Below are 17276 nucleotides of genomic sequence, written 5' to 3'. Positions count from 1 at the left end.
GTTATTTGTACATATGTGTTAGAAGAATCATTCGTTTATGTGACACGAAGGATTATAAACAAAATTTAAATCTTGAGGTGGGGAAGATGAGAACAGCCTTGTATATTTAATTTTTTATTAGCCTACTACTACCAGTGTCCATTGTGTGTGACACTGAAATCCCATTTACTATGTATGAATTCTTAAACAGGGCTTAGTCTTTGGGACTCTTAAGAATCTGTAATTATTCTGATATTAACACATTTCTGTAGAGCACTTTATAACTCACAGATACTCCCTCTACATTATCTTGAGTTGCAAGACAACCCTATGATGTAAATAGGAATTATTATCCTCATTTTATGTGTTATAAAACTGAGGCTCATAAGAAAAAGTCTTATCTATAATCCACAGACTACTAATGGAGAGCCAAAATGCGAATCTAGGTCTTCTTATGTCACATCCAGTTTTTTTCTTCCAATAAACCATATTCTGAATATCTTAATCATCAATAGTGTGTAAGTCAATTAAAAACTTAAGAGCTATCTGTTGCTGTGAGAGGTATAGAAGAAATTATTTTTTTAATATCTGCAGTGTTCACATATCATGAGGGACTGGACAGAAAGGCAAAGGGAAATGGCTCATTGTTCATCAACATTTAGGGTAACAGCTAAAATACATGTGTATCAGATGGTGGAATGCCTCAAAGATGAAAATCCTCTGAGCAGCAGTGGTCCATGTCTGCGGTAATTCAAAAGGCAGCCATATTGATTGGCAGTGACCATAGTAGGTAACAAAACAATTCAGTTCAGAAGTTTATGCTACACAGTCCACAAGGGAAGGTGCCTAAAGTAAAGGGTCTTTTGCTGCTTACCTGGCCTATGTGAAACTCACCCGTTTGACTGATGAGTTTTTATCTTTGTGGTTTTTGTTGACACAAGGAATATAATGCATCATGGAACACCAGAATAGCATGAGATGACAAGATGAGATACTGGTTCAAAAATGAACAGCATATATAAATAAAACTATATGTAAAATTCTAGTAGAGAACATTTTTACAAAGAGAATGTGAGGATTTTACAAATGTGTATATATAGGCTCACAAAATATTATAATATAATCAGGCCTCCATATCTGTGAGTTCCACATTTATAGATTCAACCAACCGTGGATTGAAGTTATTTGAGAAAAAAAACAAAAAAATAAGAATACAACAATAAAATGCAAATAAAACAATACGGTATAACAACTATTTTCATAACATTTACACTGTATTAGGTTTTATAAGTAATCCAGAGATGATTTACAGTGTACAGAAGGATATGCATAGGTTATATGCAACTACTGTGCCATTTTATATAAGGGACTTGAGCATTTTGGTATCCGTGGAAATCTTGGAACCAATCCCCAATGGATACCAGATGACTGTTCTAGGGTATTTATCTTTAATCATCTTCAGATGGTAATTGAAACTATATTTTACCTTTTCATTTCTCCTCTGACCAACTGGTATATTCATGATAAAACGGTAAAAGGCCCAGTACTCCCAGTAAGTCTTCTCTTTATCTACAATGAATATTTTTCAGTTTTCTTGCTTTAAAAATTTTGTGATTATTGTTTTTTTACAGTGTTTCGGTAGAATTTGTGTTTTAAAGATATAGCTACTTTCCATCTGAATTTTTTTCTATCTTAGCACACATTTCTATTACTGAATCTTCTAAGTGCTGTGGAAGCAATTTGTGGTATCTGCTAGCCTCATATGAAGTTATTAATGGCTATTTTCACTATCTACCTTAAAAACAGAGCTTCTGGGAGAAGTTCGTCATGTTGTCTTGATAATAGCAAACCATGAGCTAGCTGCTTGTACACATCTTCCACAAAATAGGAATAATACTTAGCCATGAATTTTCAAAATAATTTTGCTTTGTTATATACAAAACAATATCTGGAATAGCTTAATGATTACAATCAGGCAGGTCTTATTTGTGGAGGATAATCCGAAATAAAATATGAAGATAACTTAGCATTTTTTTTTTCTGTTTTTCCTCTTCCAGTATTTAGTCTTTGGAAATAGGTCTTACCTACCTAGCTTAGAAGAAAATTGTAGGTCTATAAAATCTTAATATGAAAAGTCAGTTTCCATTTTCATTTTCTGTACTTAATAGTAACATGACCTTAATGTCTTAGCATAAATGAATTTTTATGGTTGTGCTATAGCAAAACAGTGGTAGTGTTGCCAGTTAGTCTTTGTTTCTTATTACAACATAGCTGCATAATTCCTCTGGGTCATTGCATGTGCTGGATTCCTTTATCCCAAGGAACTCAAACATATCCCCCTAGTTGTCAAGACTTAGTGGAAGGGAAAATGGTTTACAGCCACCACAGTAAATACGTAAGTTATTTGATTCACTGCTGAACTATTGTTAAGTTGAAGCCAATTCTAAACTTTAACTGAGTGTACAGCTCTATGTTGTCGAATAGGGAATGAACCTTCAAACTGACAAGCCTTGTAAAGTAACTGTCTTATAATGAAGTGCCTAATTTTATTTGGGACCTCCCCTGGTTTATGGTTCAAGTGAAGGTATCCACTTAAAGTCAATTAATTATTTCATTTTTCTGCCTGTATTAGATTTGAGAGTCTCTTAATTATGGTGACATATTCAGGCCTCTTTAGTTTAGATGATGTCAATAATTTATTATAAATCCTTATCTTCAGAATTTTATAACAGTAACATGGATCTGCTTGTGGCTGACAACTGCCATAATTTTTTCTTGGCAAGTTTTTCTCACTAGAAAAGAAAAGAACTGAGAGTCAGGCTACTTAAAAAACTCATTATAGTGCTTGATGCTTTTTGTGTTTCATGCAATCCTCTCTGCCATTTACTTATTAAAGAAGAAAATAACCTTTGGCACATAAGTTTAGAAAGGTTTCTCAACTTTAGCACTATTGATTTTCTTTAAATGGAGGCAAAATTTATATAACATAGACTTGACTATTTTAAAGTGTATAATTCAGTGGCATTTAGTACATTTTGTAACCAGAAGGTTGCTGTGCTGTAAGGAAAATAGTTACAAAATGTACTAAAGGTTGCTGTGCAACCTTCTAGTTACAAAACATTTTCGTCACTTCCAAAAGAGATCCTATTCCCATGAAGCAGTCACTTAATCCCTTCCCATTATCAACTTCCCTTACCAGAGAGGTACATTTGTTACAATCAATGAAACTACATTGACATGTCATTATCACCCAAAGTCCAAAATTTACATTAGGGTTCACTCTTGGTGTTGTATATTCTATGAGTTCGGGTAAATGCGTAAAGAATGACATGTACCCACCATTATAGTATTATACACAGTAGTTTCACTGCCCTAAAAACAAATCCTCTGTGCGCCACCTATTCATGCCTCCTGCCCACTCCCCCTCCATGCCTGGCCATCACTGATCTTTTTATTATCTCTGTAATTTTGCCTTCTCAGATTGAAGAGAAAGAAACCTTCTCAGATTGGCTTCTTTCACTTGGTATTATGCATTTAGGATTCCTTCATGTCTTTCCATGATTTGATGCTTGTAAATTCTCAACTGTTTGGGGGTAAATATCAAGGAGTACAATTGCTGTATCATATGGTAAGAGTATGTTTAGTTTTGTAAGAAACCATGAAACCATCTTCTAAAGTGACTGTACTATTTTACATTCCCACCAGCAATGAAAGAGAGTTCCTATTGCTCCATGTCCTTGACAGCATTTGATGTTGTCAGTGTTCTAGATTTTGGCCAGTTAAATAGGTGTGTAGTGGTGTCTTCTTGTTTTAACTTGCAATTCCCTGATGATATGTAGCCATGAACTGCATAATGATGTTTTCTTCAATGACAGACTACATATATGAAGGTGGTCCCATAAGATTATATACCATATTTTTACTGTACCTTTCCTATGTTTAGATATGTTTAGATACACAAATACTTACATTATGTTACTTACAGTATTCAAAGTATTCAGTAAGTTGCTTATAGTATTCAGTACAGTCACATGCCATACAGTTTTGTAGCCTAGGAGCAATGAGACTATACCATATAGCCTAGGTGTTTAGGTGTATAGTAGGTTATGCCATCTAGGCTTGTGTAAGTACACTCCATGATGTTTGCACAACAACAAAATCACCTAACGATGCATTTCTTATAATGTTTCCTGCCACTAAGCAACACATGACCATATGCTGTGGAGCATATTTTCATATGTTTATTTGCCATTCACGTATCTTCTTTGGTGAGGTGTTTGTTAAGATCTTTGGCCCATTTTTATATGCTTGTCTTCTTACTGTTTTAAGAGTTCTTTATACATTTTGGATAGCAATCTTTTATCAGATGTACCTTTTTCAAATGTTTTCTCCCACTGGGTGGTTTGTCTTTTCATTCTCTCGATATAATGGTGTTTTTTTTTTTTTGTTTTGTTTTGTTTTTTTTTTGAGATGGAGTCTCGCTCTGTCACCCAGGCTGGAGTGCAGTGGCCGGATCTCAGCTCACTGCAAGCTCCGCCTCCCGGGTTCACGCCATTCTCCTGCCTCAGCCTCCCGAGTAGCTGGGACTACAGGCGCCTGCCACCTCGCCCGGCTAATTTTTTTTTGTATTTTAGTAGAGACGGGGTTTCACTGTGTTAGCCAGGATGGTCTCGATGTCCTGACCTTGTGATCCGCCCGTCTCGGCCTCCCAAAGTGCTGGGATTACAGGCTTGAGCCACCGCGCCCGGCTATAATGGTGTTTTTTATAGAAGTAAGTTGAGTCTAAAGGAGAGCAGAGTATGATTCTGGAGACCAAGGTGTAGTCCTAGTCCTATCATCAAGTAGCTGTGGCTTTGGGTAAGTCACTTAACCTATAGATTTCAGTGTAGTGTTCTGGTCAATAAAATGAAGGGATTAAGATGGATCAGTGGTTTCCAATGTGTTTGGTGAAGCCACAGGTCTTCTAAAGGGGCCCCCGAGGGGCCACCATGAGGGAAGGGAGGAAAAGGAAGTGCCCCTGGTATATAACACCTCTCCTTCAGACAGAACAACTCTACTACGTTATATTTTATCTGTTTTTATTTCATGATAGGTTGATTTGCAGAGGATCCTATGACTAATAAAATTTGGAAAGCTACCAGATCTCTTTCAGTTCTGAAAATCTGCGACTCATGACCATTAATTACCATCCACATTTTGAGGCTGTATTAATGTGTGAACAGATAGGAAAGAAAGTGATAGAAGAACTAGTGGAATAGCTACTATTATGTGCTTCTCTGATGGTGACAAATCATTCACTCTCTATTTCATGGTTTTGAAGTATATAATTCTTCCAGTGTTTCCAATGTGGCCTATGTTTTAGGTTGAACCATATGAACCTACACTCAACGTATTAGGTTGAACCATGTGAAATGGCTGGAAGTCATGATTTTGGCCTTCAAAAACTGTAATTTCATGTACTTCAACCAATATCAATGCAGTATGCATTGAGTTCAGAGGCTTCTTAAAGCATCTAGCTCGTATATATATAAATGAATTAATTAAAAATGTGTCACAGCCAGATGCGGTGGCTCACACCTGTAATCCCAGCACTTTGGGAGGCCGAGGCGAGTGGATCACTTGAGGCCAGGAGTTCGAGACCAGCCTGGCCAACATGGCGAATCCCTGCCTCTACTGAAAATACAAAAATTACCCGGGCACGGTGGTGCACCCTGTAGTAGTCCCAGCTGCTCGGGAGGCTGAAGCAGGAGAATGGCTTGAACCCAGGAGGCAGAGGTTGCAGTGAGCCGAGATCACACCCCTGCACTCCAGCCTAGGTGACAGAGTGAGACTCTGTCTCAAAAAAATAAACTAAATAAAAATGTGCTGATTTCATGGGTGGTTAACAGTCCAGTTTGGAAACAAATGAGATTCCAGAATTCTACACATCAGCCCACCACCTCTTTTGGGATTGAGGTACATGTAGAATCAATAGCAAGAGTTTATTGAATATAATCAAAATCAATTTGGCTTTTACAATTACTACATTATTTTGGCAAATATCAGTAGCTGCCAATAGTTAAAGGCATGTGAGGTCTAGGCTTCCCACAATTTGACTACCAGGTTACAACTAAGTCTTAGACTGAATTTTGCTATACACAGACATTTATCAACGAGATGATACAGTTCTGCCATATAACTTATTATATAAACTCTATGAAATCCTATTTCTTTCCTCATTTAGGATCTCCCACAATATCTTTGATAAAAAGTTCATCTAAGGCATATGTGACAGCATTCTAGCAATGGTATTCAGCTAACCCATCTAGTTAGATTAAAGCAATCAAGAATCCTTCACATCATCAGCTAAACATGAGGACTTTTAGGAATCAAGTCTTGGCCACCATTCCTAAGAGTACAAACTTCAGAGGCTTTAGATTTTTATACTGTGTTCAGGCAAACCCTTGACTGCTGCTGTCATTTCTGGAGCAAATTCACATAAAAACAACATTTCTTTCACCAGTGAAAAGTCATTTGTGAAATTCATGTTAGTGCTTACTAACAGTAGCACTAAACTCATCAATGAAACTCCATTTCTTAAACCCATTATGCTCTATTGTGGGCTGGAGAGAAATATAGCCAAATGCTTTTGTAGTAGCTACCTTTGAAATGTGGCTTTTTGGTTAAATGTAATATGTGTCCTACTAGGACAGTTATCCACTCCTAGAGTCTAGATTACAACTATCACATATAATACCTATCCTACAGTCTATACTGATGAGTTGTAAAGCAATCATTACAACATAAAATTATGCACTACAAACTATAGTTCATCTTATGAGTTTTATCTACCTGTCTTTATTTTCTATTAAATGGTGATTATTAGTCACAGCTATTGCCATAGTCTTCTATATGAGATAGAATGTAATCGGTATAGATAGGGTCCATAAACTAGAAAGGAAATCTTATGGTTGTAACAACCGCAAACATCAAGACTACTGATATTGCTGCTGGTACAATTGAGGCACCAGTAAGAGTAGAACTAGCTGTCTTTGGAATTCTCCTGTTTTGGTGATTCCACCTGATTGTGTGCTTAATCATGCCAAATTAGACTAATAATTCCATATTTGTTTGTTTCTTGTGGGCAAAGCATTGCTCTTGGTTCAGAAATATGTATTAGAATACCATGCCTTTAAATCAATTTGCATAATTGCTATTAATTTGATTGCTGTAATCTGCCATTTCATGAAGAATTCTTTTTGATAAGAAGTAGTTATAAATTTTAAAACCCCTTCAAAGTTATAAATTTTAAAACCCCTTTTGCCTTCCTCTGTGGGAGAATATATTGTGCCATTTCTCTCTATGTCCTTTTTCCTTACAAAGCATGAAATCATTAGGTGAGAGATATCTGAATGTATGCCCTAAAATTTGGCTTTTACGAATACCATACTGAGATAGATAGTGTCACTCTGGTGTGAACCATGTTTGTTTTATTTTTAAAGAATACTGACTTTATAGACACACATTACCTCTTTTGTCATCTCTCATATAGAAATCCATTTCTGGCATATTATCCACACTTTTTCCAGGAAACCTACCTGTTATCTGGTATTTCATTGTATGCCTCTGGTACTACAGATTTGTTTAAGTTTTAGGTAATGATCATAACTACTATATGGTCCTTAGGGGGTAGATTTTAGGTATTAAATATATTAATAATCATTTTTTTTCCTCTCAGTCTCCCCACTCCCACTAGCTCAATCCTGCAACTTCGAATTATTTTTTAAATATATGAGCTTTTGAATGGGTTTCAGTTCCCTCATTCCTGTGTAAACATATACTATATGCTATACTAAACTATAAGTTTGCAAAACTGGTTGGGCACATGGACATCACCATACAATAAATTCTGAATTATTATAAACATATCAGCTATGAAAAGTTAACTTTTAATTTCCAGAAATAATTTAACAATGGTGAAATAAATGGGGACATTGTATGTATTGCCACCTTAAAATAGGAGGATGATTTAAATAGTGTCTTTTTAGTTTGCCTAATTTTGTTTTTTAGTAAGTGAAATGTCACTTCAGAGTGTGAGACTTTGATTTCCTAGGAAAAGTTGTTTCCATCAGTCTATGATAAGAAGTACCTATTTAACACTTATTTTAGCAGGGAAAAAAAAAAAAGCTTGAAGGCAGCAGGCACAACTGAATAATAGTATCAAAATGACTTAGAAGCAAGAAAACAAAGAATTATGAGTTTGACACTTCGTAAGATTTTTAAAAAATAAAGCTAAGCACAGGATTGGGTGGGGTGGGTGCTTTTTTGATTTTCTCTGTTTGTTTGTCTATTGTTGGTTTGGGGTATGGTGATTGCTTGGCTGGATAATTGTGTATTAATATCCCAAAGGGATTTGGATCCGATACACTACTCCCACTTTCTGAAATTCTTTCCAATTATAGAACTCTTTTTTTTTTTTTTTTTTGAGACGGAGTCTCGCTCTGTCGCCAAGGCTGGAGTGCAGTGGCTGGATCTCGGCTCACTGCAAGCTCCGCCTCCCAGGTTTACGCCATTCTCCTGCCTCAGCCTCCCGAGTAGCTGGGACTACAGGCGCCCACCACCACGCCCGGCTAGGTTTTTTTTTTTTTTTTTGTATTTTTTAGTAGAGACAGGGTTTCATCGTGTTAGCCAGAACGGTCTTGATCTCCTGACCTTGTGATCTGCCCGTCTCGGCCTCCCAAAGTGCTGGGAATACAGGCTTGAGCCACCGCGCCCGCCCTAGAACGCTTTATGGTTACAACTGAAAGTACTTAAGAAATCATATCCAACACCTTTGCTTCATCAATTAGGAAACACGTTCAGATAAATTAAGCAACAAATGTAGTATCAGAGAGCCAGTTTACTGCCAGAGCTGCAACAGGAATCCATATATCCTGACTACAAATTCAGGGTCTTTTTACCATACCATACTTTTTCCTTATCCTATACTTTCACTTGCCTCAATACAGGGTTGGTGAAAATGGTTAATAGATATTGGCTCTCTTAGACTTCAGCAACATATCTCAAAAGGCAGCTTTCATGTGATAAACAGGCGGCTTGAATAAGCAGAGAGTTTTGCATGTTCTACAGTCTTGTGTGAGAAATTTACAGTTAAGCCAGATTACTAGAGATTTATTCAGAAAAGGAATCAGCTTCCTGGTTAGTTTGTGGACTCTGTAGATTTAGTCTCTAGTACACCAACATTTATACAACACTGGGAAGAAATTTTCCATTTGAGCAAATATATTTTGCAGATTGCGGATGCTTACCTTTTTAAACATGATTTAAAATATTTTTAAAAACCATATTTTTATAGAAATAGTTCTAAATTAGATTATATAATTTACTGCCTCCTTGAACATTATCCTGAACATCATATAGCCCTTTATTGGTGACTCACATTCACCATGATAAACATAATCATTGATGTCTATAGCCTTGAGAGCTGTCAGTGTGCTGGGGTTTAGATCCTACTCTAACCCCCAAAGAACCTTCTGACTCTCTTCTCCCTTGCCTTCAGATTAATTAGCTTTCACTTCTGTTTGCTTTCAGTATGTTGATCTAGTTCAGCTCACCCTGTCCCTTCTGCTTTCCAGTTTTCATGTGCAATGAGGCTTTGAAGTCTCAGGAGCCAGGCTCCTGCACATGCATAGAGGAAACTGACCTTTGGTTAGTGTAAGAAGTTGAGGTTTCCCTGTAGATAAAGCATCAGGTGAGTTGTAATGCATGACCTTGGTTGTCTCTTGTTTCTAAGTTCATGAGAATGGGTTTATTTGAGCAACTTTTGCATTTCTGCATAAATGAGGTATTACTGTCATTCATATCTGTAGTGATTATGTAAAACCTTGAATAGCCACCCAAACTGTCAACCTAAAATTCAATAAAGCATATTTTGTTATAGTTACTTATGATTATCTAAACATACATACCTGTCATGTATGTAATTTTTCTTCCATAATCTATCCTTTCTAAGAGCTTCTTTGTGGTCTGTTGTTAAACTTTCAGTGATGATAAGCTATCAACATATATTTGACCAAAGTTGAAGTTAATAAAAGCAAGCATATACATTATGGCAAAGGCTGTTTCCTCACAAGTTTGTTACAAGTATCAAGTTCTTATAATAAGGACCACTTCTCGACCATTTCTTGAGAAGAAGTTCTGAAATTTTAAAATCTCATGATATACCCAAAATATTTATGAATCATAAAAGTATATTGTAGCAACTATACAGCATTGGTTAACTGAAAGGACTTATAAGATTCTACGGGGTATATTCTCGTAAGGCTTTAATAATGACTCAAGGTATGGTACAGCAGGAGAGAGATCACTCACAAGGCCATTTTTAGTTGCACAGGACACATTTGTCTTCTAATTGTGAACCACCAAGATATGTGCAAGATAACCTTGGTATTGGGAGCTAAGGCACACATTTACAGAAGATGTTTGATATCCCACTGGTCATGTAGCTGAAACTAGACTATGTAATCAATTAGTCAGGTGCAGTCAGCCTACATGTTTTCCAAAAATAGTTCAGACAAGCTACTACAGTGTGCCTCCAAGCGAATTTGAGACATTAAATAGCACTTTGTAAAGCTACTACATTTCATACCAGACTTGACCAAGGAGACCAAACTCCCAGGCATTCCTGAAGTTAAGGAGACAGACTCACGGCAAGTTAATCCTATTTATTCTATATTTTCTAAGTGTATTTTTATTATCAACTTGATAAATATCATTTTTTTTCTTTCACGGAATAACTGCCACAATGGTAGTGACAGTGAGTCACACTACTACTTATTGTAAATTTGTTCTTTTTCAAGCCCTGAGCAAAGCACTTATTTATAACTTATAACTTGAGATTGGTGCTATTTTTTCAGTTTTACAGATGAATAAGTGACACTTAGGTTTTTGTTTTCTTCACATAACTATTTGTTCTGACAACCCTTTTTCTAACTAGTGCACACTACTTAACAAGCTTGGGATATCAGTAAGATTAAATACATTACTCAAAACAACCACAAGGCTCCCCCAATCAATGCCATAATGTCTTTATTCCTTTTCTGACTAACCTTGTTCCCATGAGAAATTCAATAACTCCAGGGTTGCACAATAGGTCAGTAGGCCCTGACTTTTGCATTGAAGAAGAGATATGGAATGCTAGGTTCATTTGTAGAAAGTCCTCATTCTCTGTTCTTGATGTTCTTGCTACTGTTGCTGGTGTATAGTTTTATATCAAAAATAGGGCACCTATGGCCAGTTGCTGTGGCTCATGCCTGTAATCCCAGCACTTTGGGAGGCCAAGGTGGGAAGATGGCTTGAGCCCAGAGTTTGAGACCAGCCTGGGCAACATGGAAGAACCCCGTCTATGCCAAAAAAAGAAAAGAAAAGTCGAGTGTGGTGGCACACACCTGTAGTCCCAGCTACTCAGGAGACTGAGGTGGAAGGGTCTCTTGAGTCCAGGAGGCAGAGGTTGCAGTGAGCCAAGATCGCATCACTGTACTCTAGCCTGGGCTACAGAGCGAAACTCTGTCTCAAAAATAAATAAATAAATAAATAAGTTAAGTAAGTAAATAAATAAATAAATAAATTAGGGCATCCAAACCACAAACTCACACACACCCACCAGAAATATGCCTGCCTTTTGACCTTGAACATCCATCATGTTCAGTCTTACAATAGAACTCTTTGTGTATCTCTTTTATTATATCTCTGTTACCTCTTGCACTGAAGAACCTTGAGGGCAGAGGTCACCTGCTACTCATCTTTGTGACTTGTTGCATCTACTTATGTCATTTATTTTTATTATTTTCTTTTGAAGATAAAGCATGGGTGAGAGCTTATTTATTTTGAAATTATGAAAAAGTGGTTACATTTTTTGAATAAATATACTTATTTTGTGTGTATGTATGTGTAAATATGCCTTGGATTTGAAATATTTAATAAGAGTGTTTCCTAACTGAATCTGCAGAAAAAAAGTTTAGGTTTTTCTTTATTTCCTTTAATGGGAAACCTTCGTGTGTTAAATAACACCCCAGTATTGTGTTCTCAAGGCACATTTACATTCTGTATACTTGTCACATCATGTAATCCTTCATTAAGGCATGCACATGATTCCTGATAGCTGTAATTTAACTCACACAATTTAAGGAGAAAGAGGCAATTAAGGAAGTGATCACTCAATTTAAGGAAGTGATCAACTTTAGTTTCAAACATCATGGCTTTAGTTAAATGTCCTAATGCAAGACCTTGCATCCTGGAAATTGCCCCATGTTTTTAGAGGAGGTAGTCTGATTTCATCCTAGAGATCAAAGCTGCCACCTTCTCCTTTATTTTGTTTTCACATTTTAAAAAATTCTAATTTTAGGGGCACATGTTCTCAGGATCTCCTGAGGGCTGTGTCATGGGCAAAAAAGAAAATAATTTAGTTCTGGTATCATCATTTAGGGTCCATTAGGCTTCCAAGTACTTTGATGAGCACTGGCAAATTCTCTGCCACTACTTCCTGTTCTCTAATATGTGGCAGACATAACTAATCTATAATAGTATCTTTCCTACAGGTCAGATTCTTACTTTAAGTGATATCTTCTAATGGACTGGATTTGGCAAGTGAGATAAAATCTACTTGCCAACTGAATCCATGTAGAGTTCTCAGTATTATATTACCTTGCCGCCCAGTACAAGAAATACATAGAAGATGATTATGGAATGCTTGGTAACTTGATTAGACTTGGATTAGAAGCTTTGTGTCCTGCTATATTACCTTCCAATTGCTTATTCTTCTAAATTAGACTGCTTTCTGGTTACTGGAGTTAGTGGCTTGCTTTGACTCACCTTTTTGAGTTGGATAGCATATAAGAAAATAATTGTCTCTTAGAAGCATTTAGCTTTCTTCTGTTAAAAGTTCAAAATACATTAATGTTGATTGTTTGATTTATCCTCAGAAAAACTGATTCAAAACCCACGGATATCTTAGACCACATTAGCATATGTATTGTCTTTAAAACAAGGAAGCCGATAATCCTGATCAGTTTTGCACTTGTCAGACCAAACACAAAGTATTGCACTCAGCATAGGTCACTGTATTTTCAGAGGAAGATGATGCAGACTCAAATCCATTTTCTATGGCAAACAGATGAAGAAACAAGACATGTTTATTCTGGAAAAGAGAAGTCCCACGGGAAACCATTTACTGTCTTTCTTCCTGTATTAGTTGGCCTGTTATATGGAGGAGACTTACGTGTTAATTCAGAGGGTATAAATAAGACCAATGACTAGGAAGTTGTTAAATCAGTAAAATATCTCTTGAAAAAGGGTACTGTAGTCAAATATCACAAATGCATGTATCATGTTCCGTTTCAGGAGACTTACAAATACATGCATGCATAATGATGTTTCAGTCAACAATAGACCGTGTATACAATGATGGTCCCATAAGATTAGGAGCTGAAGTTTCTATTGCCTATTGACATCATAGCATCACAGTATAACACATTACTCACGTGTATGTGGCAATACTGGAGTAAACAAACCCACTGCACTGCTAGTCATATAAAAGTATAGTACATACAATTATATATTGTACATAATACTTGAAAATGATAACAAATGACTATGATGCTGGCTAATAATGTATTTACTATTTATTGTCATTCTGGAGTAAACTCCTTCTACTTATGAAAAAAATTAACTATAAAGTAGCTTCAAGCGAGTTCTTCTGGAGGTAGTACAGAAGAAAGCATTGTTATAATAGCAGATGACAGCTCCATGCATGTTATTGTCCCTGAAGACCTTCAAGTGGGATAAGATGTGGATGTGGAAGACAGTGATACTGATGATCCTGACCCTGTGGAGGCCTAGGCTAATGTGTGTGCTTGTGTCTTAATTTTTAACAAAAAAGTTCAAAAAGTAAAAAAATACAATAAAATTTTTAAATAGGAAAAAGCCTTATAGAATAAGGATATATGTAAAGAAATAAAATATTTTTGTACAGCTGTACAATGTGTGTTTTAAGTTGTGTTATCACTAAAGAGTTAAAAAGTTAAAAATTTAAAAAGAGTATAAAGTAAAAACGTTATAGGAAGCTAAGGTTAATTTATTACTGAAGAAGGAAAAACATTTTCCTTCTTTTTATTTTCATTTCATTTTATTTTTTAATTTAATTTTAATTTTTTTGAGATGAGGTCTCACTGTGTTGCCCAGGCTGGTCTCGAACTCCTGGGCTCAAGCAATCCTCCCACTGTGCTGGGATGACAGGCATGAGCCACCACTCCCAACCAAAATATTTTTTTTAAGAAATATATTTTTATATATTTAATGTAGCCTAAGTGGACAGTGTTGATAAAGTCTACAGTAGTGTACAGTAATGTCCTAGGCCTTCACATTCGCTCACCACTCACTCAGGCCAACTTTCAATCCTGTTAGCTCCATTTATGATAAGTGCCCTGCAAACTCCTTTTATGGTAAGTGCCCTGTACAGTACCATTTTTTATCTTTTATATCATATTTTTCCTGTACATTTTCAATGTTTAGATATACAAATACTTACCATTGTTATAATTGCCTATAGTATTCAGTATAGTAACAAGCTGAATAGATTTATAGCCTAGGACCAACAGGCTATATCATATAGCCTAGGTTACTAGTAGGCTGTGCCATCTAGGTTTGCGACAATACACTCCGTCCTGTTTGCACAATGATGAAACAGCCTAACATATTTCTCAGAATGGATCCACATTGTTAAGTGATGCATGACTGTTTATACTAAATATATATTAAGGACCCTAAAAAGTCATTCAGTGAAAGATCTCTTTAAATTTGTTAACCCTAGCATTCCATAAATACTTCCTCAGAATGTTTCCAAGGAACTCTCATTAGGATAGTGATTCTCAAACTGTGGTAATGGGAGCAGCAGCAGCAGCAGCAGCAGCAGCATTTCCTGGGAACTGAGTAGAAATGTAATTTTATAGCCCTACCTCAGATCTATGGCATCAGAAGCTCTGGAGTGGGACCCAGCAGTCTGTGTGATAGTCCTTCAGGGATTCTGATGCGGCTAAAAGGCAAGAAGCATTGTTAGAAAATTTTACTATTATTCTCCAACTTAACAGTAACCTTTTGCTTTCCTTCATTACACTTACCACAATTTGTATTTTCTAAAGTTTGTTCTAATGATATTCTATGAATCTGTGAATTCATATTCCATAATCATAATCTATTCTCTGAATTTCCTTCCTTCTGTACCTCATAAAGGGTCATAAAGGCAACCCTTTCTGAGGTACAGAAGGAAATACTCATTGAAGGCCTATCATGGTTTTCACCCTGGTATAAGTGCCATCTAGCTGGTATCAATTTGGATACTTTAAAGAATCCTAAATAATAAGTCCATATATTCTATAAAGTAAAATACTCATTTCTATAACAAAGCAAAACTTTACTCCATTGCTGACTGTCATTGTCATTTTTAAAAGAGCACATAACTCTTTTAAAGTTTTTCATTTCCTTCAAAATGTTTTTCAGAAAATGTAGACTTTTTTAGCATCTTGAAAGATCCGTAATATGCCTTTTCTCATGTCAGAATTCTATAAATTAGGAAATGTTCTAATCTCTTGCATTAACAGAGATGAAATTCTGGTGGCATTATATTTGTCTCTCCAAACAAGCAACACTCTTTTAGAAAAATGTAATTGAAATTGAACTTAAAATCTATTTGTATTTAATTATTTTATTTAATCTATTTTATTATTAAAATAAAATAATCTTATTATTTTACATGGTTTCACAAATGTATTTTGAATGTTTATATTGAAATGCCTCTGTAAATCATGCAGAAGAATTTTCTTTTTCTAAAGGACAGTGAAATGAGGTTGAATGTGTTAAAAAGCATCACACTGTATTTAACTCAAGTACATTTAGAACAAATTATTATTAGGATTTTCATAGAATGAATCATGGCCAAATTTAACTTCTCAATTTTTTTTTAAAAACCTATTCTTTTCATATAAGTAAGAGCTCTCTGGGTTTATATTACTAGATCAACTGAAGTGTTATTTATTTTTAGGTAGACGGACAAAGACTGATAATCTAGAGACTGGATTTGATTTGGCTGCTGCTGTCCATCAGCAGAATGCCTTGGGGTATCTACTTATAGTAATGAGAATAAGTAGTGCTATCATTATTACTATATTTAAATACCCATGGTTTGCAGGAATGTGCTAAAGTCTGAATATCACATAGTTAGTTATGTCACTGTCCCTGCCCAGGGCAACTGCTATTGAAAGGACATACTCACATGATGAAGAAGATAGCAGATACAGTGGTTTGGAGCTGAGTGTTACTTCATTGCTGACTCACCGAAAGAGGCTTAGGATGTTGGCTATGTTTTCTAAAGAGCACCTTGCAGTTTTCATCTGGTATATCAACTTCTCACATAGGTTTTTTATTACATTTTTATGCTTCTTATTATATTTCTTTTTAGTTTTCCTCACGGGAGAAAAAGCCAATTCCGTATTAAAACGCTACCCAAGAGCTAATGGGTTTTTTGAAGAAATAAGACAGGGCAACATTGAACGTGAGTGCAAAGAAGAATTCTGTACATTTGAAGAAGCAAGAGAAGCTTTTGAAAATAATGAAAAAACTGTAAGTATGTTGGCAATTTAAAAAAATTTGCCCAAATTTGCCTGCCTTTTTGATGTATATTTGAAATCTGCATCCCTGAATTATGTACATTGCTAGCAATTAAAAATTCCTTTGTTAGGAGCTCGGGAAGTGGCATCTAATTAGTAATATTCTGTGGGTTGGAGAGCTAGGTTCACTTCCCCTTGTGCTGGACCGTCTTTGAAAGCCCCATTTCTATAGGACTCTGCTGAGCTAGGATTTATCATCTTGACAAGTAGGAAGGATTTGATTTGCACCAAGCTTTGTTCTAGAAGGTTATAGATAACATCACTTTGCCTAATTACAGAGAAAGTGTGGAGGAAGCTAATGGATGATGATAGTGTTTTAAAAGGTTTTACAAAAGAAAAGACATCCAGACATACCTTCTCACTCCACGAGAATACTCCTCTTCACTTCTCTTTACTCTAGACTATATGCTATTCAAGGAGAGCAGGAATGGGACAGCATAAGGCAGGGGTGAAAATTCTATAGAACTGCTCCACAGCTGGAAATTGTTACCAGAGGTAGCCATTGTGTAAAGATTCAGTCCTGGGCAGCAGGAAAATAACCCTAGATGCCAAACAAGTGGTGTCACTTAATGCTAAAAAGATACTAAATATACCTTAAGA

The 17276-nt window shown here is 36.0% G+C and overlaps 1 protein-coding gene across 5 annotated transcripts in view; it reads left to right on the top strand.

Annotated features, from left to right (window-relative positions):
- The window catches only part of PRRG1 (proline rich and Gla domain 1), a 109028-nt gene that overhangs the window by 64425 nt on the left and 27327 nt on the right, over nt 1–17276 (top strand). For all 5 annotated transcript variants that reach the window (XM_025371958.1, XM_025371959.1, XM_025371960.1 and 2 more), the window contains one exon: nt 16469–16629. In XM_025371958.1, the coding sequence (XP_025227743.1) occupies nt 16469–16629 (161 nt within the window). The remainder of the gene's footprint in view (nt 1–16468; nt 16630–17276) is intronic.

Source organism: Theropithecus gelada, chromosome X (assembly GCF_003255815.1).
Source record: "Theropithecus gelada isolate Dixy chromosome X, Tgel_1.0, whole genome shotgun sequence".
Taxonomy (NCBI): domain Eukaryota; kingdom Metazoa; phylum Chordata; class Mammalia; order Primates; family Cercopithecidae; genus Theropithecus; species Theropithecus gelada.
This window is presented reverse-complemented; position numbering and strand designations above follow the sequence as displayed.